At 41.4% G+C, this 27,140-nt stretch overlaps 1 protein-coding gene across 5 annotated transcripts in view; it reads right to left on the reverse strand.

Moving 5' to 3' along the window:
* RAD54L2 (RAD54 like 2) overlaps positions 1–27,140 on the reverse strand; it is a 144,922-nt gene that overhangs the window by 10,815 nt on the left and 106,967 nt on the right. For all 5 annotated transcript variants that reach the window (XM_072650444.1, XM_072650445.1, XM_072650439.1 and 2 more), the window contains exons 4-18: positions 20,190–20,329; positions 18,819–18,953; positions 18,298–18,530; positions 16,767–16,949; positions 16,044–16,177; positions 13,137–13,333; positions 11,802–12,144; positions 10,027–10,204; positions 8,441–8,695; positions 7,757–7,875; positions 6,187–6,305; positions 4,251–4,350; positions 2,904–3,109; positions 2,260–2,435; positions 1,112–1,308 (exon numbers count right to left, since the gene is read on the reverse strand). In XM_072650444.1, coding sequence (XP_072506545.1) covers positions 1,112–1,308; positions 2,260–2,435; positions 2,904–3,109; positions 4,251–4,350; positions 6,187–6,305; positions 7,757–7,875; positions 8,441–8,695; positions 10,027–10,204; positions 11,802–12,144; positions 13,137–13,333; positions 16,044–16,177; positions 16,767–16,949; positions 18,298–18,530; positions 18,819–18,953; positions 20,190–20,329 — 2,715 coding nt within the window. The remainder of the gene's footprint in view (positions 1–1,111; positions 1,309–2,259; positions 2,436–2,903; positions 3,110–4,250; positions 4,351–6,186; positions 6,306–7,756; positions 7,876–8,440; positions 8,696–10,026; positions 10,205–11,801; positions 12,145–13,136; positions 13,334–16,043; positions 16,178–16,766; positions 16,950–18,297; positions 18,531–18,818; positions 18,954–20,189; positions 20,330–27,140) is intronic.

Consider the following 27,140-nt stretch of genomic DNA (forward strand, 5'->3'; position numbering starts at 1 on the left):
GAAAAAGAATAACCCAGAGAGAAGACAAGAAATGGATAGTTTTTAGTCTATCCCATCTTGTTGCACAATACCACCTATTTGTTCACTTCAAGCAGAATGTGGAAATGCAAGCAATTTATGCTTCTAGATACTTAAGAATTATTCATTTCAAAATATTTAATGGGCATAAATATATGAGCCAAAGCACAAGGAAGTGATACATCAATACAAACTTTTTGAAAAACATTATTATAGGATGGTCGTCCACTTGGAAAAAATGGAAAGCACAAATTATATTACAATTAACGATTTATTTTTAAATACCAAATTCTTTTTCTACAATTCAAAGATATAATGAATGTGGTTCCAGTTACTTTATACCCTAGAAGTTAATTTGACATTTTTCACATAAGATACTTGGAAAATAGCAACAAAAATGTACAAAATCAATCAGTAAAGTTACTGAAGCCCCTCGATGAGAGGAATAAGGCATTATCCTGAATGCATCAGTGTAATATACCAAACTGTAAACATGGGCAGCAGATCTGCTTACTGAATAGGAAGGTGAAAGTTGGGAACCACACTGTCTGAAAATGAGAAAAGAAATTAAACAGATAACTGCACTATTGTTTATGAGAAAGAACCTTATCAACAGTTGTCTTTGCTTCTGCTTAGAGACTGAGCCGTTCTAGAAGTTGTGCCCAAGGAGATTAACTGTGCGTACTGACAAGCTCAGCCACTAGCTGAAACCCCATTAGCAACCAAGAGCCGAAAATTGGCATAAAAGGCCCTACCCTCCGGTGACCAGTTACCTAGCATAGCTCCTGAAAGACCCACCCAACTGCCACTGAGACTGCGGCAGGGGAAACCTTCCCAGTGCTGTAACAGGCTTGGTTACATCAGGGGCGTTAGGACACACAGAAGAAAAGAAGGGACCATCAGAAAGTTAGGGGAGCATATGATCTCTGTTTCCAACCCACCCTTCTTCCCCTTGCAGAAACTCTGCTAGATACACACAGTGAACAACGTGCGATGTTTTTGTTTAAAAATACAAGCTGTTTTGTCTTAACGTTCAAAGAAAAACTAAATCATGGTTCTAGCTCTTGGAAGCCTCTCAGAGATAGACACTTACCAGTTTCTCTGACTGAAGGCAGGGATACTGGTCAGGCTCTGGTCACTGACAGGATAATACTGAGCATAGGACGGACGTGTGTAAGGGACAGACGCCCGCTTCTCTTCTTCATAGCTTTTCTTTGCAGCTTTTTTCTCTGCCTTGGTCAACTTGTGCTCCTTTCGATCCAGGAGCAGCGACTCATGCTGGAAAGGCTCCTGCAAAAACGAGGAGGGTTAGACCCTTTTTCCTCTACTGACCTACTCAGCTGACCACCCAAAGGGCACACAAGCACCACCCAGTGCAATGCAGCATCCCTGTACCAGAAGGATCCAAAGAAGTACAGGGAGATTTATATGGTGAAGAAAGCTGCCCCAGGAACATGGGCACTAACGATTAAAATGTGAATGGAAAGAACAGAGCACTGAAACTGACTGCCATGTAAGCATGACCACCAAGCTTGGTCACAGAGAAAAGGCGAAAAGCTACATCTCCCTCGTGCCTGTGCAAAGGCAGGGGATGAAGGGACACGTTCACTGCACATGCACCAATTCTGGGGTGGCTAGTTTTGCTGAGCTGGTTCTCTCTCTCTCTCTTTTTTTTTTTTTTTAACAAGGTCTACAGAGTAAGGGACAAAGGAGGTATACATTCAGAAACGAAGGTGAGGTGATGTAAAAACAAGGTATCAGAAAATGTTTTGAAAAATGGGAGTTAAGCAGGTCAGTCTGTTATTCCAAAGGTACTAATGAAAAACTGCTCCCAAACAGACATAAATACAGTTTTGCCTTCTCCTACCCATCACATACCTAGCAATTCTGACTAAGAATGTATGATCCCCACTCCTGGGACACAGGCAGATGGGGAAAGTGTTACAAAGGGGGTCCTATTTTTCCCTTCTCCACAAATTACCATCTCTAGAAAAGCACCATTAAATCACAAGTTCCTAAGAGAAGAGGGTTTGTGTATCTTATCTTTGTATCCGTGATGCTGAGCACTGTATCTTGTATAAAAATCATTGCTTAATAATTGTCTGATGAAGCAGATTGCCTTGGACAATAGAAGTAAAAATTTAAAATGAGAAAATCCCCTCCTTGGAGGAGTGTTGTTACCTTCTTTTCAATAGACCCTTTCAGGGGAGTACATACACTAAACATGGTAATGGTACACACCTTGGTGATGAGGTGAGGGTACTTGAGACAAGCAAGCTGTAAGACGGAATCCTTGATTTTACTCATGTTCAGTGCCAGCTGGGCAGGGTCTGGCTCCTCTTCTACAAAATGCAGCAGGTTTTCTACCTCCCTCCGAGTGAAGTTTAACACTGGATTTAAATCATCCACCACCCGATCTGAAAAGGGAGATGACATGCAGTGCGTCAGGGAAGCGCATTAAGAAACTGATTACAAGTGCAAAATCACAAAACTAGAAAAAGTAAAAAATAAGTTTTTATATGGCGTCAGTTCAGCCATATTCCGCACTGTAAGACTAAACCAGCAAAATGAGGCTCTTTTTAGGACCAAGGTTGTAGGAAGCCCTGAGTCTGAGGCAAGACACCAAGAGAAACTCACACGCCAGTCTGACATCGATTGACTATTTTACCATCAATAATTCAACAAATCAAAGTCAAAGTCCATCACAACAGCTTTCATAAGACTGCTAAGGTGAAGAAGGTGGTAATGTGGTAAAAAAAACTAAACTCCTAAAGTTCAAAGCCAAAATTCCCATATCCCCCCTTCCTCTGCTTTGACTTTCTTCTCCCCTATAGTTCATGGACAGCGTGCTAAGCGTATTTCAGAGACACTGGGAGGTGACCTACCTGACATGCCCTGTTTGGAAATCTGCCGGTCATAGATTTTCTTCTCCAGAGTATAGTCAGACACCAGACGGTAGATATGACAAGGCTTCTTCTGCCCATAGCGGTATACACGGCACACTGCCTGAGCATCATGACAAGGGTTCCAGGAGGCATCAAACACCACAACTCGGTTGGCACCAATCAGATTCACACCCAAGCATCCAGCTCTTTAAAATACAAGTCAACAAGCACCAGACTTATCTACAGATGACTATTGACTTATATGGGAAATTTGCAAATCAGTTTTCATTTTATCACTCTTAAAACAGAATTAACTATTCCTGTCCAGGTACCATAATATTCTAGTTTTCTGCGGTGCCTCAGAAAAAACCCATCATCAAAATCCCTCAATGTGGTTGTTGGAACCTACGCTGTTCCCCACCCCTCAGGTTTTGTTTGTCCTTCGTTTTCAAAGAGGATCAGTGATGTCACAGGTAATATCTTGTACATAAATTGGGTTTAGGGAGGTTGTCATCAAAGGCCAGTGGCAGGACAAATGTCAAGATGATAGCCCTGGATGCAGTGGATGACCTTGGCATCTCTGATGCTTGACTAAGCTCTCAGCCGCCTTCATAGCCACTGGAACAGATTGTTCTCATTCACCCATTGCCCTGGGGGAAATCTTCACATGCTTGGGTAGACATCCCCCTAAATCACCAACAGGTTTAAGGCCTATTGGTTACCCTGGTGTGGCTACAGCTTCTTGGAGCCACAGGTGAGAGTCAGGTGAAGGTGGACACCAAAGGTGGATGAGAAAGCCCTGAAAAGGGCTTGGGAAGTTCTCACACCAGGGGTGCTAGTCCTCCTGAACACCCCCATACACCCCATCGCTGGGTAATGGCCAAAGAGAGATACTTTGAGCTTGGGTATATGGAATAACATCACTGTTACTTATTTTAGTAATCCTTTAAAACCCTTTTCTATCCATTATCTTATCTGCTGGTGTAAGGCAGGGAAGGCAGATATGGCCATCCAGGAAGCTTCCTCTGCAATGTAAAAAACTAGATACTCCCAACTAGACCTCTCAGGAACAAGAAGTCACGACAAATAACTGCTCTCTCCCTTGACCGCAATCTCTGCAGCATCTTCTCCCTTGACTCTCCAACAAGATGTAAATATCCTCTTTTCTGTTCTTTCCCTGAATTGAGGACCGAATTATAGACCAAGGCAGCTATTACAGTAGATGGCCAAATAGTGACCCTTTCAAGCAGAAGAGTGTGAGAGAAGTGTTCAAAAATGGCTCTATCCATTTTTGGCTCTGTCCATTATCTATGCTAAACTCCCTCTACTCCCCAAGACCCAACTCACCTTGTAGAAAGGAGGAAGAGCCAGACAGAGCTGTTGTTGGGATCATTAAATTGGTTGATAAGACGCTCCCTTTCAGAAGCTGAGGTGCTACCATCTAGTCCTAGGAAGGGAAATGGCAAAGACTTTAATGATACAAGGCTATCATAAATACACAGAGACGATACTAAAGCCCCTTTCCCATCTACCAGAACTTTAGGTGCTATCTCCTCAATGGACAGATAGAGATACCCATCAGGAAGAGTCAGGAGAAAATTGGCCTCATGTGCTTTTAAGAATCTTAGAGCAGAAAGCTAACCAGAAAGTAAAGTTCTGAGTAGAACTCATCTATCCAAGAAAAAATGCTGTGCCCCCAAGACCCAGAGGTACTCAATGGAAGGTTCCCCTCTTCAACCTTAATGCCAAGGCACAGACTCCCCCTGGCTTCCCGAACATACAGTAGACAGGCAGCCTCCAAGTAAAAAAAAAAAATGAGAGTGCAGGATGTGGTCAAGCCAAGGACATCTTAAAAGTTGGCACAAAGTACTTGACAAAGAGCAGCAGCACCCAAGAAAAGGACAGCAATTAGAATGAGGCTATTTATATCCCAGAATTAATATATGGCAGTCGGTCAAGAGTTACATTTGGTGCTGGTTCTAGTAAGAGACTGGGATCCAGAGGACCATGGGCTATAATTCACTGGCTCAAAGTATCTTTTCTCTTAGTAAAATAGATAAAAGAATGCTAACTTGGGCTGATGAATCACCAACACCATAAGTATGAAGCTCTATGCAACTGTCTATCATGACATTTGTGTCGGACATTACGGGAGGGAAAATTAGCCAAAAGCATACCACAGACATGCTGGGAGTGCAATAGTTGAGCATCAAAGGCTCTCCACAATCTGGTTACAACGTATCTTTCATGCCTTTTTCTCTATGATTTCCCAAAAGAAACTCACTGGGTATGCAGGTGAACATTTATTAAGCTACTGGAGTTACTGGAGTGAGGCTGGTGGAATGCTTGAGCTACAGTGGATCATGCATCAATATGGGAAGCCCCTGGGAAGGGGGGAGTAGTAAAAGGCCCCAGGCTGCCTAGGGATGGTCAGAAGTGGAGCAGGTGAAAACTGCTGCTCAGTAGTGGGATAAGCCTGTAAGAAGTCACTGTATGAATGATGGATGAAGGGAGGAAAAGGGGAGGAAGGAAGAAGGTAGGAAAGAAGGCTTTACTTCAGTCAAAATAATTTCCTCACTTGTTCATACTATTTCTCCTGCTTCAAAGGATCTCCCTTCACAGGACCATAGATTTAGAGCTGGAAAAGACCTTAGAAAACCATCTTATCAGATTCCTTCAGTTTACAGATAAGGGACTAGGGCCCAGAGAGCTTAAGAAACTTCCCTTAAGTAATACAGGTAGTGTCAGGCGTGAGATTTGAATTCAGATCATTTGATTCAAATTTAAGGCTATTTCCATTGAACTATGCTCTCCTTTTAGCCTACCTAATCTCCTTCATCTTTCATAGTCCAATTTATCTCATCTTCCAAGAAGGCTTTCCTGACTATCCCACCTAAAAGTGATCTCTCTCTCCTCTCATTCCTTGAGCAATTATTGTGCATACCACTCATGCAATACATAAAAGATAATGCCTTCTATTATTAATTGCTTATGCCCACATTTCTTTATCCTGACTAAACTGTAAATGCCCTGGGGGTTAGCATTATGTTTTATACTCCTTCAGGTCTGATCCCATAGTGCCTAATATAGTGCTTTGCACTGTATGTTGTGCCAATAAATATTAGTTAAATGATTAACCATGGATGCTAAAGTGAGCGTAAAGAGAACAAGGTAGAGGACTAAGGAAAGGAAAAGAAAAAAAAAAAGGAAAGAGGAACAAAACGCTACTCTAACAGACATTCCCCACGATGCTATGTGATCAAACCAACAGGAATGAACTCACGGTAATAGCTGAGGTTTCGAACCCAGTTCTGATCTCCTTGCCCATCTGAGCCAGGCAGGCAGGGCATTAGTCTCTTGGCCAGGAACTCCTCAATGACAGACAAGGTGGAAAGGCTCTGACTGCAAAGAATAACAAGTCATCTCGATAAAATCTCCCTGAAGGCATTCTGTCCAAAAGCAAAAAGTTCCTAAAAGTTTTTGTAGATGCTCCCTGTCCTTAAAAAAAAATATATGTACCATCCCAAAACACAACACAAAAGAGTCTCTGGGGCCCTTTCTCAGCCAAGAATTCATAAGTACAGATCACATTCAAGACATAAAAACGTATTTTTCTTCATTTTAGATTTGTACAAAGTCATCATCTCCAATGGACCTATAGCCCAGAAACCGCGCTCCCCCCCCCCCCCCCCCGCCAAATCTCCACCCGTGTTCCTGTCTCTCCTTCTATTTGTGCATCATCAGCCAAAGAATTCTGCAGTTGGGTACCATGTCTGGTAGATGAGTGCTCAGGAAAATTAGAATTCACTCTAGTGCTACAAGTCACCTCAAAAATCCTTCCAGGGGAAATAGATGTGTCACTGCCTTAAAGAAGGCATCTGTCTTTCTCAACCCTACAGTCTGCAAAGGGAGGATCAGAAGTCTTTTTGAAAAAAAAAAATGCTACCCAATTTTACACTTTATCTGGAATGGATGTGACTCTGGTAAAGAAAGACTATGAAAGAGAAACCAAGAGCCTGATAGTCTTCAGTCACATTCAAATAGTTTCTAATTGTCTGGTTTTGTTACTGAATTCTTCAAGAAGATATTTTACCAAGGTACGACATGATGCGATAGGAAAATCCCCCAGATTTTAACAATCACTCTTTCCTCAGATCCCTCCCTGGGTGGTATGAGGTGTTTCCAAAGATAAAGGTCTCTCTTGGAAGCTGTTCAAAAAGCAGTTCAGTCAGCTCTAGGAGGCAAGTACAGCTCTCATATCCTCAAAGACAGAAAGAAATAGGACCCTTAGCTGTTAAAATTTCCTCAAGAGAAAAAGGCATTCCTGGAGGAAGATCCAAATGGCTGAAACACTGGAAAAGTTCTACAACTTCTTCCAGGAAGAAATTTCATTAACAATAAAAGAGCAGAATTATAATGACAGAAGCTAGCTCTAAAGAAGAGATAAAAAGGCACCTGCTGCTCTTTTACATTGACATGTAGGTCAACAGGTATGGAATACTGCATATAACGTCAGATTTTTTTAATGTGTTCATTAATTTTGATTAATTTTTTCCTCTTTTTTCCCTTTAAAAAAAATTCTTAGTTATAAGGGATGGCTCTCAGTATAAGGAAAAGGGAAAGGATACTGGAGGAAACATATGTGAACAAAAGATATGAATAAAAATGTATTTAAGAAAGCCACAAAAACAAAGAGAAGAAAGAAAAAATGAAGAAAAATAAAACAGTAAAAGGAGAGCCTAATATTATGCGGTGGGTGAGAAGTGATATCTGTCTCATTCTGTTAACTGTTCCATTTCCTTTGGAAATATGAAATCTCCCCAGGGTTCTCAGGTTGCAGCAAATACTCTTACCTGAATACAAGAATCTTGTCCCCCAGTTTCACACTTTCTTCAATTAAGTGAAATAGCAGTACCATTTTGGGGGAGTTTTCCAAGACTCCCGTCTGATAATCACATAAGATGTCCTTGGCCTAAAACAGAAGACTCCGCAGCTCAGAGCTGTTCCAAAGCCAGTTCATTAGAAGCAACAGCCACTATTGCTCAGGACAATTTCTAACTGGTTGCACTCTTACTATTACTTGGCAAAAGGCAAAAACCATTATCATCTACTATGAGCTTTTCCTCCCAAAATATATCAACTAATTATTTCCACTCAATAATCCTCAACTTTCAGCCCACAAATACTTATTAAATACAAACTATACGTAAGGCAGACAGAACCCCTGACTCGCTCCTCCTGTCCCTTTTCTTTGTTCTCCCTGTGACCACCAGCCCTGCTGCACATCAGCGTTCCTTCATCTCCAGCCATCCCTCTAGTCAGCCCTACAGTGAACAGGTTCAGAAATTACTTTGTATTTACCTCGTATCTCTTTCCTGCTGTTTTCCCCTAATAGAAGTTAAGCTCTTTGAACATAAAGACCATTTCGTGTTTGTCTTGGTACCCCCAGAACTCCCAGCTCATCACCTAGTACTGCAAAGGTAAAACAAAAGTCCCTTGTCCTTAAAGAGCTGGCACACAAGTTTTCTAGAACTCACCCATTCATAAGTGACAACCTGGTTGGCTCGCTCCTGAAAGGGGTTGAAGCCTCCAACCCCCTGTATGAATTTGCTGTTTGTTGCCTCTCCTCCTGAGGGTGCCAAGGTGCTGCCCTCAGTTTTGACCTTAATTCCCTGGGTCTGGCAGCGGGCATTGGTCCCAGCTGTGCTGAGGTCATCTACATCCAAATCCTGCTCATTGGCAAGGTTCTCTTTCTGAAGGGCTTCATGCAGCACATCAGGATGATTCCAGATCTAAGGCCACAGAAAAGGGATGAGGGACAGGAGTCAGTCTCACCTCCTGCCATTCCGCCCTCCCTCCCCTCTACTCCTAGCTCCTGCTGGTCATACATGCATCCACATATGCACATACACTTACATGTACACGTACACACATGTACATGTACATACACACACTCTCTCTCTCTCTGACAAGAACTCCTTTTGGTTAACTAGTTCTAGTTGTCATAATGTAATTCACAGAAATGAGAGATATGGAGGGATATTAGGAGTAATTTAATGATATAAAAATACATAATTTAAAAAAAAAATAAGTAAAAATAAATAAATTTGCTCCCGAGGGATTTGTTCTTTATCTTAGTCTATAATCATAAAGCCAGAGTCAACAGCTCATGTTTTGTTACTGTTTGTTTCACTCTGCGGCCTTGGAAAGTTAGAAACTCAATGACTAAGAGTCTCCAAATGTAAAACAAGACTCATCTTTGACAGACGCAGGACAAGTGAGTAATGGATGACTGTTCTGGAAATGTTCTAAATTCTAATATACATACGAAATCCCTTCCAAGGGCATGGAATTCTTTGGTGTGGGGGTAGTGAAAATATCACTACTAGATTCAGGAAAATGTACTTTCCTGTCCCTGATAGGAGGCTGTGGAGACTGACTGCAGGACATATACTTCAGAACCTCATGTTCACCTATCTTTCTGTTTGACTTGGCTAAAACAACTTTCTCATTTGGGTAAAGTAACTTTCCATGGAAAATAAGACACAATGGAACAGCTCAACTGCTCATATTGGTTAGAATGAAAAGTCTTTCCTCTTGAAGACACCGTTGTGTATCTCTTAAAGAGGCCTTCTTAAGTCTTTGCCTACAGTTGTTATAAAGAGAGGCCAGAATGATTTTCTACTTGCTTACAGGACTTCTGGACAAGGGTGCTTTGGCCTTGCACTGTCCTCAAACTCTCCCAAATGGAATCAGCCTGAAGGAAATTCTAATCCAGATGAATAAAAATACATGAATAGCCTCTCTAATCTACAGACTTCTCTAAACCTCACTTTTCTAGACACCAAACATTGACTGGCAGTGCTCCACTCATCTTACGCAGGAAAAGGCAGACTCACAGCGGGGAAGCGATCTTTCTCAGGTTACAGCAATTTAGCAACAGGAGACTGGCCCATGGCAGCTGTCTGATCTCCCAGGTCTGCCTGGGCAGTCAGGCAGTGGTACCGGTTTTACTTTCCCACTTAGCAGGCAGACACTAATGAGCTAGGCTAAAGTCCCACCACTAACTCTTTCAATCGCATCTTTCTAAAGGACTCTCATCCTCGTTATTCCTCCTACTCACCTTGCAGCACACACAGAAAGCCTTGAGAGGGTTGAGCCCCAGCCAGCCGCTGTTGCCAGCATCACGGAAACGATTCATGAACTCAGTATACAAAGCCCGTTGGATTTTGGAGAGTCTCACTAGGATTACATGCTCTTCTTTGTACGGAAGCTGTATCTTCAGCACACTGTGGCCTCGCCTACAGAAGCAATGCCAAAAGGAGAGTGAGGAGGCAACAGGATAAAAATCAAATATTCACAGTTAGTCTGCTTTTCAGGGACCTTTATGATTCACTGTAACTTTTCCTTAGCAAGCTTTAAATCATTAACTTTAAACGATAAATCGCACAAAACACATGTATTGAGCAACTATGTTGTGCCAAGCATTGAGGATGCACATGTTTTGGAAGAAGAGCAGCGGCATCGCAGGTAATGCTTTGACTTGTGCATGAATTGGATCTAAGTGAGGCACAGCTGCAGAGCTGGCCAGCATCCCTCTGTCTTCCTGAGCCATCAAAGTGCAGAGGAAAGACAAAAGTCAAGATGCTTGGCAGTGGGCCGGGATGCACTAGAGGATCTTGGTGTCTTCAAAGCACCTGTGTCAGCTGCTTTCATGGCTACTGGGACAAACTGTTCTCATCCACCCATTCTGCCGGAGAAAGTCTTCACTTAGGGGGGGTTGTTAAGGTAGACATCCCTCTAACTAACCAAGAGGTTTGGGGACTCTCAGTTCCCTTTAACCAGGTTTAGCCTGTCGGCTGAGATAGTTTTTACTGGGTGTGGACACTGTGCATGCTACAGTTTCTTGGAGCCACAGGTAAGAGTTGGGTGACAGGTAGACACCAAAGGTGGGTAAGCAGCCCTGAAAAGGGCTTAGCAGACCTCACACCAGGGGTGCTGGTCCTCTTGAGCACCCCATACACCCTAGTGGTACAGATACAAACAATGAAACAATCCTTACACACAAACAGTTGGAATTCTTTGCAAGAATCTAAGGCAAAGAGGTTGCATTACTTGCTCAAAGTAGTCACTCAATGAACCAGCTGCAAAGGTGAGATGTGAATCAAAACTTCCTGTTTTCTGGGCGGCTGTTCTCAGCATACATGACACACAGCATGCACATCCCTATTCCAAAGCCTGTGATCCTGCTTTTCTTCCTTCTTTCTACTCATTCACAGTCCAGACATTCTTTAAAAGCTGGCCAAGTGCACGTTATACCTCTCTGGATCCACAGTAACTAACCCACAAATAGACACTCAATTAATGTTTGATGATGACGAAGAAGATGATACCAGGACCGTTAAAAAAAACCCAGCAGCTCCCTTTGGACTTCTTTAAGTTCTGTTGACAAAGAGGTTACAACTGTGGAAATCATATCCCTAATATTATGGCATAAAAGAAACTCTACCCCAACAAAGTACGATGGTGATAAAATATGTCCAAAGATTCCTAGGGCTTTTTCCTTGACATAAAAGGTAAGCATCCCTGGGAGTCCCAACTAACTCCCATTTAGTCCCATCAATATTTCCACAAACTTTCGGTCAGTTTATCCCCACCTGAAGTTAGACACAGAGTGGAAAATCTGTTATTTCTCTTCTTTGAGAAATTGGTACTGGCCCTAAGACACAGGCAGGTAAGTGTCTAATCTTTCCACCTTTACAAGAGCCTTCCACACTCACACTATTATGTCATGAATCCAAATTAAGAAACCTCTAAAAGGAGTGGTGACAAATTTTTTTCATACAGCAGCCTCAATTTCTAGAAGCAGCACCTTTGGAGACTCTCAGAATGACTCACCTCTGCACAAATCCTTCCAGGAGGCTATGGAGAACATGGCTTCGGTATCGCATAAGGCGAACATCCTGAGGGGTGCTGTCAATACACTGCCCATTGAGAATGGGGCGCTCAAACATGTTGCTGAACTCCTGCCGAGTGCCTAGGAAATCAGGACGTACAAAGTCCACCATACACCAGTACTCGATGAGGTTGTTCTGGAGGGGGTACCCAGTCAATACCACCCGTCGGCGAGACCGAATATTTTTTAGGGCCTGGGATGTACTGGCATGGCAATTCTTGATTCGGTGCCCCTCATCACAAATCACCACATCAGGGCCAGGGCGGGAAAGGGCCTTCTCAATGCCTAGAGTGAGAAAAGAAAACTATGAATCAAAGGTTATTCCTTTTCTCAGCAATCTGGAGGAAAGTTATTTTGTAAGAAAATGAAAAATTAGAAAACAATACAACCGCCCTACTTAATAACACAAGACGGATGACAGGGTCTTCCCCAGCTTTTCAGCTTCCTTGTCCGAATTGTCTTCCCCCATTAGAGGGTTGGCACGCTCTTTCTTTCTGTTTACATTTGTATCCCCAGAGTTTAGCACAGTGCCTGGCTCAGAGTAAATGCTTAATCAATCCTCGCGGACTTTTTGTTGTTGACTTCTACATTTGGTTTCATAGAATATCAGCTACAGTATTTTCATAGCAAATTTTTATAAGCTATAATAGTAAAATCCACAATGAAGAGATTGCAGAGAGGGATTTATAGTATGCTAGGAATGATCTCAGGATTAAAAATGGGCTCTGACCAAAACCTACATGGGCAATGAATGCAGAGCATGGGGCAGCGCAGCTTGTCCTTCCAGGTTCCTGTTTCTAGGACAATCTAGAATCTAGAGAATCAGTGGCTGTTGAGCAGCCCTTGCTGGGCTCATCTTAGTTCTACTAGAGAGGATTCGCGACTGTCAGTGAGCTCAAAAGTCTTAGTAGATGAATAGATTCAAGAAAATGAAATAGCTTCATGGATCAGAAAGAAGGCCCTTCCTGACCTCACAGCAAATGCCTCCAAGAGAAGGAAAGACTAACAAAGATAGGGAAGTTAGCTTTGTATATAAGACCAGCTACAGAATGCTCCATTTCCTTTTTTTATACATGTATCAGGAAACTTTTCCTGATGCTCCTCTGTGTGCTTTGTAAGCCTAACCCTCCATGATTTTTCACCATTCCCCCCATTCTGCAGGTTCAGGAAGCCACAAGACAGCGAAGGGATTTCCCTTTGAACCACACAACTAGCAGGTCAATAATCCCTAGGCCGCACAGCATCCCTGATGACACAAGGAGAGGCGGACCACCAACCTTTCATGAGCTCCTGCTGTCGGTCCTCCTCATCCAGGTCGATGATTACAGGACAAGCGGGTTTCTTGGTTTTCTTCTTCCTACCTGTGGCAAAGGATTTCTTCAGGGAGAGGAGTCGGTACATTTCATACCCCATCAGCAGCACCCCGCCCTCTGACACCCAATCAGTCACCACCTTAGCACGAGCCGCCGTCGTCCTACAAAAATGAACAGACAGAAATGACTACTGCTTTTTCAGAGTCCCCAAAACAGACACCTACAGAATAACACTTATTTTACATCTGTGACTCTAGAATGGCAATGACTTCAAATATTAGCTAATACTGTGTGTGTGTGTGTGTGTGTGTGTGTGTGTGTGTGTGTATACAGCCAATTGACCAAAAACTTGTCTCTCTCCCTCCCGCCATTCTCCAAGATAATACTTGGTTATTGTATTACTGAAAGTAGGCCAGATCACTTACAAACATTAACCAATAAGCCCAAGGGGACACACACTATACACCAAGAAGATCAGCCATGGAAAATCCCAGGCCACAGTGTAAGATTCCCTAGACAGTACCTAAAAATAAAATTTTATCCATGTCAGAAATATAGCACATTGGGTGGAGAGGCAGGAAGGAGCATCCAGCAAAGGTTACTGAGGGAGCAGTGAGACAATTCCAAAGATATAGACGTGCTGTAATGTAACAAGAACTGGACACTAACCAGATCACTGCTCCTAGTATACAGAAAAGTTACTATGAAAGAAAGACTTTAGCCAAGGGATACTGACCCTCCAGGATGTACCCACTCCAAGTTTTAACAGTTCTTCCTGCAGGACAGAGGAGATTCCTCGGCACTACTAGGGAAAAGAGCTGTCTCCTTATCACCTAAGCTTTAGAAGCACTGACTCCCTTTCTTTTCCTTGCCCCATCTCATCTTTAAAACACCAACCATCTATTTTAGAAGCTACACTTCTAGATAAGACTAGGATTTAAACCAATTCCAGTAGAAAGGAAACCATTCCCAAAGAAGAGCTACATCTACTGAATGTGTGAAAAGGAGTTTATTTTAACCCCTGGAGGGAAAGGATGACAAAGGTAAATGGCATGCACAACAGGAAACGATCTGATTTTGATCATTACATTCAGCCTTTTCCGAGAAGGAAAAGATGAAATTTGTAGAATTTCAACATCCACCTCTGCCCCCTTTTAACTGTTCATCTTTGAAGGAAGAAAAGTGACAAAAAGACAAGGAGAGAAGGAGAGACAGGAAGGAGAAGCAGACCCTTAGGGTCATGAACTTAGGCCTAGGAGGGACCTTCAAGATCATTTCATTCAATCCCTCATTTCACCAGTAAAGAAAGTGCAGCTCGGAGAGGGTAAGTCATACAAGGTCTGGGTAAGGGCCTCCGGCTCCAAACCTACACACCACTCTGTCACGCTGCCTTTCATGTCAGCGATGACATTTCACTGACTGCGTATTACACAGTGTCTCACAGTACGGAATCTTAGCGGCCTGAGGAATCTATCGCACTCTGATTCCCTCGGGTTTTATCTGGCCTCATCAACAGAAGAATGGATGTTTGAGAAGGCAGTTTCATTCTTCCTAATGAGAATAAAAGTCATTTTCACTCTCTAGAGAATCTAACAGAAAACAAGGTTTCCTGGTGCAGGGAGCGAGGAGGATACAATCCAAGTGCTGCAAGTTCTATAACCCGAGATGAAGAGGGGTCCGAGCTGAATGTTGAAAAAACCAAACCAACAAAAAAACCGGAGGAGGGGAATAAACATCTATCAGGTGCCTACTACACACCAACTACTATGCTAAGCACTTCATTATATTGACTACATTACCTCATTTGCTCTCTACAGTTAAGCTGTGCAGAGAAGAATTCCATATTTATCATGTCAGATCTTATGACTACAGCAAAAACGAGGGGCAAGCTCATTTTCTCTTTATGGTATTCCCTCAGAAACCCGGGCCACCACAAAAACTAAGACTCAGTCAATAAGCATTTATTAAGCATCTACTCTGGACCAAGCATCTGCTAGGCAGATGAAAAGACAGAAATCAGCATCTTGCCCTCAAAGAGATTACATTCTACAGGAGAAGATGGCATACATAAGTACATATAAAGTGTAAATACAAGATCATTTTTAGGCAAGCTGCCTGCCACTGAAGTAATCAAGAAAAGCCTCAAATAAGAGGTGGTATTTGAGCTGAGATCTGAAGGAAATCAGGGATTCTAAGAGTTGAAGGTGAGGGGGAGGGCATTCCAGGCTGGGGGGGGGGAGGGGCAGAGAATAGACAAAGGTACAGAATCTGAAGATAGAACGACGTACTTAAGGAACACTGGAAAGCCCATCTGCTGCTGTCAAAGTGTGAAGGGCGGAGTGGGTAATAAGGCTGAAAATGCCCGCTAGAGTCAGGCGGGAAGGGCTTTAAATGCCAACAGAGGAATCTACACTTTACTGAGCAGGGGAGTGAGGACTATCCCTTTGTAAACTGTGCAGAGACAAGACTGGAGAAGGGGAATGACCAGATGAAAGTATTTAAAGCACAAGGACCAGACGAGGCATCAGCAGTCACATAACACTGCAAAGCAGACTGAAAAATAAACAGAACTGACGCAGAAGGTAAGACTATAGGCCAGGTTTATAGATTGGAGGACTCTACCAAGACAGGGGACAGAATAGAAATCATTTTAAGAGAAGGGCAACTACTATACAGAAGAAACCAAAGGAAATCAGGGAGGAGGAACACGTATGAACACAGCATTGTTGAACATCAAAATCACAGTAGACCCTGAGGCTTTCATGGTGCCTGAAAGAAAAAATGCTGGTTGAACTGAATTTAAAATAAAAGTATGCTGAGCAAATAAATGAAAGGAAGAAAAAAGAAGAGGTAAAAAAAATAGAGACCTACTTGTGCTCATCATTCAAAATGTGGACTTTAAAGTAGCGTGGCTGAACCTCTTCAGGTTTATAGTCAGCAGGTAGAGCTTCAGGGGCTGGCAGCCACATGTTGAACTCTGCCAGCCAGTTCTGAAGAGTGTTCACCTGTCAAAAGTGAAGCGAAACAAAACAAAACAAAATAAAAAAACAGAAGGGGATGAGGGAGAGAGAATATTTAAGGAATGAACCCAGAAACTATGTTATTTGCTATACGCACTAAAGTAGACTCTCTTAAAGAGTGTGGCCCATATGAAGAGGACCTTAATATATTTCCTATGTTCTGTATTTATTAATAGCCCCCTAGGATATGCATCTATAAAATGAAAGTGTTTGAAGAATCAGTCCTCCCAAAGAGGCCTGAGCCCTCTGCTCAAACAATGCAAGTGGAATACTCAGAATGCTAAGGAACTTAGACATCCTAACTGCTAAAGCTGTGGACAACACTCAGCTACTTTCAACCTGCTTGCTAGCAGTCAATTCTATAACGAACAGATATTAAAGGCTTTTTTATTATACTACAGAAATCAGCACATTCAGGTGCAACATAAGCAATTAAAATACCAGTTTCTTCAAGGCAGAAAGCTCTAAAAGTATTAGGGAAAGGCAGAAGATTAGAAGGAACTCATTTTGATGCTGAGTTATACAGCAGATGCCAAACGTGGCCGAGCTAGCCTAGCTCTAACTGGCTCCTTACCGGTACAATAGCAAGAACAGTCTTAGCTTCCGTGTGTCGGAAGAGGACATCTAGGAAGGAGATCACTTGCAGAGTTTTCCCCAAACCCATGCTGTGAGCCAGAATACAGCCAAATCCACTGCTGGTTTTAAACCTCTCCAGGGACTCCACCAAGTTGTCATACAAGAATCGGATTCCACCAATCTAACAGGATAGAAAAAAATCCTAAGAACATGAAATGACAAACAACATCAGTGACAAATAGTGGAGTTTGCAGTTTCCTTTTTTCCAGGACAACAGTAAAAACAATGTTAAGTCAGTAAATATTAGAATAGACACCTGGTGCCTGAAATCAACCTTTCACAGAACCATTAAGCTGAGAAATAAGATGGAAGAGACCAAAGCTCAAGTTCGAGGCCAGGTATTTACTAGCTGTGTGACATTGGCCATATCACTGACCTTTGCAGGTCTCAGTTTTTTCTTCTGTAAAATGGAGATAATAACTGCTGTGTTAAGCACCTTATGGTTGTTGTGAGAATCCAAGGTAAGTATAATAAAATGTAACTTGCTATTATTGCTAATAATCAAAACAATAGTATATAGGGTAGGTCTCTTTGAGAAAAACACCATGAAGTCATCCTTAGTGAGTATACAGGTAAAAGGGAAACATCTGTTATTGCATCACACCCAAAGGTATGATAGGACTGAAGGTGAACTTAATCTGGAGCCAGATGCTCTGGTTGGACCCATTCTGCTGTGCACTAACTTACCCTTTGGGACTCTGCATTAGTCATTTAACACCTTGGGCCTCAGTTTCCTTATCTGAAAATAAGGAGGTTGAACTAAATGAACTTTAATGTCTCTTTCTGCTCCATTTAGCATAATCCTAAATATAAAATCTTAAGTGTTGGAAAGAACCTTCAAGATCCCACCTAATGGAGGGATCTTTCCAAAGAATTCCTGGTACGATCAATTCGGTTACCAGTCTCAATAATCAGTACCTTTAGTAACACAGTACTTCACTAATCTCCTAGGTAACCTGTTTCACTGTCAGGCAGCACCAGTTAGAAATTTTTTTTCAGCTGTTTAACCAAAACCTACCTTCCTGTAACTTCTACCTCCTGATTTTAGTGGAGAAATACAAAAAAAGGACTCTTTCCTATACCTTTTAAGTATTTTTAAAAACCTATTCATGCCACTTTAAGGAACCATCAATACAAAACAAATTTCTGAACCTCTTTTCTCAGGGAAGAACTTAAATTCAAGCTTTCAGACCTTGCAAGAATCTCACTCAAATTTGTTTAGCAACAAGACTAGGAAAACACAGTCCCATTACATCCTATCCCAGCACCCTTCTTTGCCCCTAGTTGTTCCTGATGTTTCTCATCTCATGAATCTTAGATGAAGTTGTAGAAGACCAGCAGATGAGGGATAAAGACCAGATTTTCTACACAACTCCACTTCTTAAGACAACAATAAGTGATGAGCAATGCCAGCACCAACGAGGAGCCCGTGAAAGGTAAGGAGAAGCGGGTCTCAAGACTTCTAATACCTGATGAGGCTTCACTGCACGTGCCAGCTGTGGGGCTAGGAAGATATTTTCCTCATTAGGTGGATGGTTGATGTTGACTATGACCTGCCCCATAGCATCTGATTGATTTAAGGCATCATTCACATGGGAGCCACTGCTCTCCTCCGTGGCATCGCCATCCCCTTCGTTGGCAGAATCACTACTGTCCACGATCTGAAGGGCCTCATCCTCTCCGGAGCTCAGTTCGATCACTTCTAAGACATCAGGAAAGATTAAAGGGGATTTCAGCGATCATCTCAAAACACAACAGAGCAGAAACTTTACTCTGTTTGCTGTCATTCCTGAAAACAAGTTTTAGATTTTCTTTTTTCTCACTTCAAGCTGAGATAATGGTGTAATTCACAGGTAAATCAAAGGATGTAAGGGAAATGTGTATAGTCAGCCTCAAACTGTAGGAGAGAGGGATGGGAACCTTATTGATTTAAATATGTTGCTAAGGATGCACAATAAGTTGAGACTAAGAGAAACAAAGTACTTCTTACCATCTTTAATGCCATGGAGCATTCCCTTTGTCTCCTCCTCACTGCCACTGCTGGTGCTATCCAAACAAATAACTTCTTGGGCTAAGACCTGAGGGGGGAGCTGGGAAGCATCACCTGCTCGTAAAACAATTTCCTCTATGGAGAAAACAGAGCAACGGTTGGGGAAGAAGGGCAAAGACACAGTCAATTAACATGTATTTCCCTGAGACACAACACCCTTGCTTGTGCCTCTTTTTACTACTTCCATCACCCACCAGCAATATCTTGATCATATTTTATCACTCAATTTTAAATCTCTATCTCTGAAGAGATTCTAGACTGCTGATGATAGTCAAACTCCCCTGGAGAAGTGGTAATAATATCTCCATGGAAGAAAGGTTCATGGAGACCCAAATGACAGAAGAAAAATTGAGAAAAATCTCAATTTGGAAGATATATTTCAAATTGTGTTCCTGGTTATTTTAAAGGTTTGGTTCAATGGTTTCAGTCATGTCCAACTATTTGTGATCCCATTTGAGATTTTCTTGGCAAAGACAATGGAGTGGTTTGCCACTTTCTTTGCCAGTTCACTTTTTTAGAGGAGGAAACTGAGGCAGATGGTGTTAAGTGATCTGCCCAGGGTCCCAGAGCTAGCAAATGTCTAAGGCTGGATTTGAATTCAAGGATTCCTGACTCCAGACCTAGTGCTGTATCCACTGTGCCACCTCGCTGACATTTTAAAAGCTGCAGATCCACATAATTATTTCAAAAATGTTGATTAATCATACAATGCTTTGAAGTCTCCATTCCATCCGAGTCCTATTCTCTAGGCTACTGTTAACCACAGAATCCTCTTCCTACTCTTCTCCTCACATAGTTTCTGCCCAAGTAATCTACCTCCCTTCTCCCTTCTTTCAAGACACTTTTATGGTTGTCATTTTCCCCAACAGAATGTAAATTTGTTGGGAGCAGGAACTGACTTGCTCACTTGTATTTGTATCTCTCGTACTTAGAAAGCAGTGTCTAGCACACAGTAGGTATTTAGTAAATGGTCTGTCTTCTATCTATCTATCCTTACTCCTTTCCTATATCCCACTAAGGACATAAGCTTATCGCAGATCTCTACCATTATAAAAGTAAAAGGCCCTTAAAAAAAAAAGAATTAATGCTTTAGATTATGAATTCAGACCAAGGGGGTCCTAACCTGGTACATAAACTTGGTTTTCAAAGAATATTTTCATAAATGAATTTCACTTTAGCTGGTTTCCTACATAATGCCATATATTTTATTTTAAGCATTTAAAAACATTATTCTGGGAAGAGTCCACACGTTTCACCAGCCTGTCAAAGGGTCTGTGACACAACAAAGGTTAAGAGCTCCTGGCTTTTCACCTGGGAGGTACTCTAGTGGCACAGCAGGGAGTGGGGCAGGATAGTCCTTCCTCTGCTGTTCCAGCCGTTTTCTTCTCTCCAGCTCTTCCTGTTGAGCTGCTTTGGTGACTGCCTCCAATTGATCCTCCCGTAGCAGCTTTCTAAACATTCAGATAAATAGGAGAAATCATCTTAATTGTCATGAATTCAAATAAAACAACTTTACGGCAAAAACCGAAGTAGGAAAAGAAGAGATGATCATATTTATTGTGCAGTTTCTTTTTTTTAAAATTTATTTTCAGTTTTCTATAATCGCTTCCTTAAGTCTTAGATTTTCTCCCCTTTCCTCCCACCTCCCTTCCCGAGACAGCATGCAATCCTATATGGTTTCTTTTGTTCCTTATTTATTTATTTAACTTTTAACATTCATTTTCACAAAATTTTGGGTTCCAAATTTTCTCCCCTTATGTCCCCTCCCTCCACCCCAAAACACCGAGCATTCTAATTGCCCCTGTCTGCCAATCTGCCCTCTCTTCTATCATCCCTCTCTGCCCTTGTCTCCATCCTATACCCCTTTACCTGTATTTCTTATTTCCTAGTGGCAAGAACAGTACTCGACAGTTGTTCCTAAAACTTTGAGTTCCAACTTCTCTTCCTCCCTCCCTCCCCACCCCTTCCCTTTGGAAGGCAAGCAATTCAATATAGGCCAAATCTGTGTAGTTTTGCAAATGACTTCCATAACAGTAGTGTTGTGTAAGAACTAATTATATTTCCCTCCATCCTACCCTGTCCCCCATTACTTCTGTTCTCTCTTTTGATCCTGTCCCTCCCCATAAGTGTTGACTTCAAATTGCTCCCTCCTCCCATTGCCCTCCCTTCCATCATCCCCCCCCACCCTGCTTATTCCCTTATCCCCCACTTTCCTGTATTGTAAGATAGGTTTTCATACCAAAATGAGTGTGCATTTTATTCCTTCCTTTACTCGAATGTGATGAGAGTAAACTTCATGTTTTTCTCTCACCTCCCCTCTTTATCCCTCCACTAATAAGTCTTTTGCTTGCCTCTTTTATGAGAGACAATTTGCCCCATTCCATTTCTCCCTTTCTCCTCCCAATATATTTCTCTCTCACTGCTTGATTTCATTTTTTTAAGATATGATCCCATCCTCTTCAATTCACTCTGTGCACTCTGTCTCTATGTGTGTGTGTGCGTGTGCATGTATGTGTGTGTAATCCCACCCAGTACCCAAATACTGAATAGTTTCAAGAGTTACAAATATTGTCTTTCCATGTAGGAATGTAAACAGTTCAACTTTAGTAAAGTCCCTTATGACTTCTCTTCGCTATTTACTTTTTCATGCTTCTCTTCATTCTTGTGTTTGAAAGTCAAATTTTCTTTTCAGCTCTGGTCTTTTCATCAAGAATGCTGGAAAGTCCTCTATTTCATTGAAAGACCAGTTTTTCCCCTGAAGTATTATACTCAGTTTTGCTGGGTAGGTGATTCTTGGTTTTAGTCCTAGTTCCTTTGACTTCTGGAATATCCTATTCCATGCCCTTTGTAGAAGCTGCTAGATCTTGTGTTATCCTGATTGTATTTCCACAATACTTGAATTGTTTCTTTCTAGCTGCTTGCAATATTTTCTCCTTGACTTGGGAACTCTGGAATTTGGCCACAATGTTCCTAGGAGTTTCTCTTTTTGGATCTCTTTCAGGTGGTGTTCTGTGGATTCCTTGAATACTTATTTTGCCCTCTGGTTCTAGAATCTCAGGGCAGTTTTCCTTGATAATTTCATGAAAGATGATGTCTAGGCTCTTTTTTTGATCATGGCTTTCAGGTAGTCCCATAATTTTTAAATTGTCTCTCCTGGATCTATTCTCCAGGTCAGTTGTTTTTCCAATGAGATATTTCACATTATCTTCCATTTTTTCATTCTTTTGGTTTTGTTTTGTGATTTCTTGGTTTCTCATAAAGTCATTGACCTCCATCTGTTCCATTCTAATTTTGAAAGAACTATTTTCTTCAGTGAGCTTTTGAATCTCCTTTTCCATTTGGCTAATTCTGCTTTTGAAAGCATTCTTCTCCTCATTGGCTTTTTGAACCTCTTTTGCCAATTGAGTTAGCCTATTTTTCAAGGTGTTATTTTCTTCAGCATTTTTTTGGGTCTCCTTTAGCAGGGTGCTGACCTGCTGTTCATGCTTTGACTGCATGTCTCTCATTTCTCTTCCCAGCTTTTCCTCCACCTCTCTAACTTGATTTTCAAAATCCTTTTTGAGCTCTTCCATGGCCTGAGCCCATTGAGTGGGCTGGGATATAGAAGCCTTGACTTCTGTATCTTTGCCTGATGGTAAGCATTGTTCTTCCTCATCAGAAGGGAAGGGAGGAAATGCCTGTTCACCAAGAAAGTAACCTTCTATAGTCTTATTTCTTTTCCCTTTTCTGGGCATTTTCCCAGCCAGTGACTTGACTTCTGAATATTCTCTTCACACCCACTTCGCCTCCGGATCCTCCCAGCTAACGCTTGGGGTCTGAGATTCAAATGCTGTTCCCAAGCCTCAGGGCTTGGGCGGGGGCAGGGCTGCTATTTAGTGTGAGATTAAGTTCAGGTGCTCAGGTGGGGGCAGGGCCGCCTCACGGGCTCAGTTCCCTCAGGGGGTTTATGCAGAAACCTTCAACAATGGATCCAGGCTCCTGCCTGCTTGGGGAGCCCCTGTCTGCTGCCGCCTCCGCTGCTGCCTCCCGAGGGGGCCTGAGTTATGGGGGCACCCCACACCCCTCTCGACCCACCGAAGAGACCCTCTCCCCAACCCTTGTCACCTGTGGGTGGGGGACTCACGCGGCCGCTGGAGATTCTGTCCCTGAAGCCTGCTCAGATCTGCTTCTTTCGGCGGCATGCTGCAGAGGCAGGGTTGGGCTCTGCTCCGGGACCGGGGTGCGAGGGACCTTTTGCGAGAGGTTTTCTGGAGCAGAAATCTCCTCCGCTCCATTGTTCTGTGGCTTCTGCTGCTCCAGAATTCGCCGGTGGTTCTTTTTTTACATATATTTTATGGGCTGTGGGTTCGGAGCTAGTGTATGTGCGTCTTTCTACTCCGCCATCTTGGCTCTGCCCCCCCATATGGTTTCTATGCATATATTCTTATTGAGCACATTTTCACCTTAGTCATGCTGCATAAAGGAATTAAAATGAAAGGAGGAAACCATGAGAAAAAAACAAACCAAAACAAAACATAACACAAGATAAAATATTCTGCTTCATTTTGCGTTCTAATTCCATAGTTCTTTCTCTGGATGTGGATGGCATTTTGCCTCTAGAGTCCTTTGGGAATGTTTCAGGTCCTTGCATTGCTGTGAAGGGTTAAGTCTACCAGAAAAATTCTTCTCACACTGTGGTTGCTGCTGTGTACAAAGTTCTCCTGGTTCTGCTCCTTTCACTCAGCATCAGTTCATTTAAGTCTCTCCAGGCCTCTCTGAAGTCTTCCTGTTCATCATTTCTTACAGCACAAAGTATTCCATTACATTCATATACCACAATTTATTCAGCCATTCCCCAATTGATATCCCCTTGATTTCCAGTTTTTGGCCACCACAAAGAGGGCTGCTATAAATACTTTTATACATGTGGGACCCTTTCCCATTTTTATGATCTCTTTGGGATACAGTCCTAGAAGCAGTATGGGTATGTACAATTTTTTTAGCCCTTTGGGCATAGTTCCAAATTGCTCTGCAGAATGGCTGGATCAGCTCACAGCCCCACCAGGAATGAATTAGTGTTCCAACTCCCCCTTATCTTCTCCAACATTTATCACCTTTCTGTTTTGTCATGTTACCCAATCCGAGGGGTGTCATGTGGTAGTTGTTTTGATTTGCATCTCCCTAATCAATAGTGATTTAGAGCATTTTTTCATATGACTATAGTTTTAATTTCTTCCTTTGAAAACTACTTGTTCATATCCTTTGACCATTTATCATTTGGGGAATGACTTGTACTCTTGTTAATTTTTACTCAGTTCTCTATATATTTTAGAAATGAAGCCTTTATCACAGACACCAGTTGCAAAAATTCTTTCCCAGTTTTCTGCTTCCCTCCTAATCTTGGTTGCACTGGGTTTGTCTGTGCAAAAACTTTTCAATTTAATGTAATCAAAATTATCCATTTTGCACTTTATAATGTTCTCTATCTTGTTTGGTCAAAAATTTATCCATTCTCCATAAATCTGACAAATACACTATTCTTTGCTCCTCTAATTTGTTTATAATATCAGTCTTTATTTATACCTAGATCACATATCCATTTGGACTTTATTCTTGTGTACAGTTTCAGGCACTGGTCCATGCTCAGTTTCTGCCACACTATTATCCAGTTTTCCCAGCAGTTTTTGTCACATAATGAGTTCTTATCCCAGAAGTTGGGGTCCTTCAGTTTATCAAATAGTAGACTGCTATATTCATTGACTACTGTGTCTTGAGTACCTAACCTATTCCACTGGTCTACCCCTCTGTTTCTTAGCCAGTACCAGGTGGTTTTGATAATTGCTGCTTTATAATACAATTTGAGATCTGGTAGCTTTAGGCCACCTTCCCTAAGCATTTCTTTTCATTACTCCCCTTGATATTCCGGACCTTTTGTTCTTCCAGATGAATTTTGATATTATTTTTTCTAGCTCTAGAAAATAATTATGTGGTAGTTTGATTGGTCTGGCACTGAATAAGTAAATTAATTTAGGTAGAATTGTCATTTTTGTTATCTTGGCTCGGCCTACCCACAAACAACTGATGTTTTTCCACTTACTTAGATCTGACTTTATTTGTGCAAAAAGTGTTTTGTAATTGTGTTCAGAGAGTCCCTGGGTTCGTTATGGCAGGTAGACTCCCAGATATTTTATAGTGTCTACCATAGCTTTCTATCTCTTGCTGTTGGGCTTTGTTAGTAATATACAGAAATGCAGATGATTTATCTGGGTTTATTTTGTAACCTGCAACTTTGCCAAAGTTGTCTATTATTTCAAGTAGTTTTTTACTTGATTCTCTGGGATTCTCTAAGTATATCTATCATCATATCATCTGCAAAGAGTGATAACTTAGTTTCTTCTCTGCCTATTCTAATTCCTTCAATTTATTTTTCTTCTCTTATTGCTACAGCTAACATTTCTAGTACCATACTGAATAACAATGGTGATAATGGACATCCTTGTTTCACCTCTGATCTTATTGGAAATGCATCTAGATTATCCCCATTGCATATAATGCTTGCTGATGGTTTTAGGTAGATACTGCTTATTATTTTATGGAAAGTTCTATTTATTCCTATGCTCTCCAGTGTTTTCAATAGGAATGGGTATTATATTTTGTCAAAAGCTTTTTCTGCATCTATTGAGATAATCATGTGGTTTCTGTTAGTTTTGTTGTTGATATGATCAATAATGTTAATAGTTTTTTTAACATTGAACCAGCCCTGCATTCCTGGTATAAATCCTACCTGATCATATTATATTATTCTCATAGTAAGTTGCCATATTCTTTTTGCTAATATCTTATTTAAAATATTTGCATCTATATTCATTAGAGAAATTGATCTATAATATTCTTTTTCTGTTTTGACTCCTCCTGGTTTAGGTATCAGAACCATATTTGTATCATAAAAAAAGTCTGATAGGACTCCATCTTCAGCAATTTCCCCAAATAGTCTATATAGCATTGGAATTAACTGTTCTTTAAATGTTTGATAGAATTCACTTGTAAATCCATCTGGCCCTGGAGATTTTTTCCTAAGGGAGTTCATTGATGACTTGTTCAATTTCTCTTTCTGATTTGGCGTTATTTAGGTATTTAGCTTCCTCTTCTGTTAATCTGGGCAATTTATATTTTTTTAAAATATTCATCCATCTCACTTAGATTATCATACTTATGGGCATTCAGTTGAGCAAAGTAATTTCTAATTATTGTTTTAATTTCCTCCTCATTGGAGATGAGTTCACCCTTTTCATTTTTAATATTGGTAATTTGATTTTCTTCTTTTTTTAAAATCAAATTGACCAAAGGTTTATCAATTTTATTGTTTTTTTTCCATAAAACCAACTCTTAATTTTATTTATTAGTTCAATAGTTTTCTTAATTTCAGTTCTGTTAATTTATCCTTTGGTTTTCAGTATTTTTAATTTGGTATATTGTGTAGTTTCAAGCCGTTTCAGTAGCAGACCAAGGAACGGAACTTGGTAATATCAGAGAAACCCTCAGAGCACTGTACTTTTCACATTATTTCAGTCACTAGGGAAGCCTGAATATTTGCAAGCCTCAGCAGACAAGCAAGATGACATACTTCATGTGGTCAAAGATACCATTTTAACCACAGAAGTAGAAGTCTAACAGAGTGAAGAACTTCTTGGAGTCCTAGAATTCTTTTTTGGTGCTAAGTTAAAAAAAAAAGTCTTTCATTGGTCTCCATCCATCATTAAAGCCCTAGACACCACACAGAGGTGAGTAACCCCAGATTCTAAAAAGCCAAGCCAGCACAGTCTAAATTCTGGCAGGCCTTGCTAGTGTTGTAAAGACTTTAAGAACAGGGCTGGTAATGGTCTGCATGCTTGTTATCCGAGGACGAGCCTAGCTAAGTCTGGAAAGGCTCACCCAAAGGGTGAAGGGTGATAAATTTTTTAGCCATAGCAACCTTCAGAAACCACATCTTATAGAGTGCTTAGTATCTGAGTTGGGGAGAAGAATACCCCCATTAACAAAATTACATTCTTGAATTACTGACATATCTAGACTAGATGTTCTCATATCATATGGATAGAAAGTTAATTTCCTTGCCTACCCTCTTGTCACTTTAAAAAGAGAAAGTAAGACATATGAGCAGAGATTCTGATCCAGGACATTTCCCACCAATTCTGCTTTGCCTCATCTAGGCTTCTGATAATAGGGATATGTCCACATTCCCCAGCTATGATTTAAGATAAATTCCCATCACATCAGGATCTT

The sequence above is a fragment of the Notamacropus eugenii genome, chromosome 1 (genome assembly GCF_028372415.1).
Source record: "Notamacropus eugenii isolate mMacEug1 chromosome 1, mMacEug1.pri_v2, whole genome shotgun sequence".
Lineage (NCBI taxonomy): Eukaryota > Metazoa > Chordata > Mammalia > Diprotodontia > Macropodidae > Notamacropus > Notamacropus eugenii.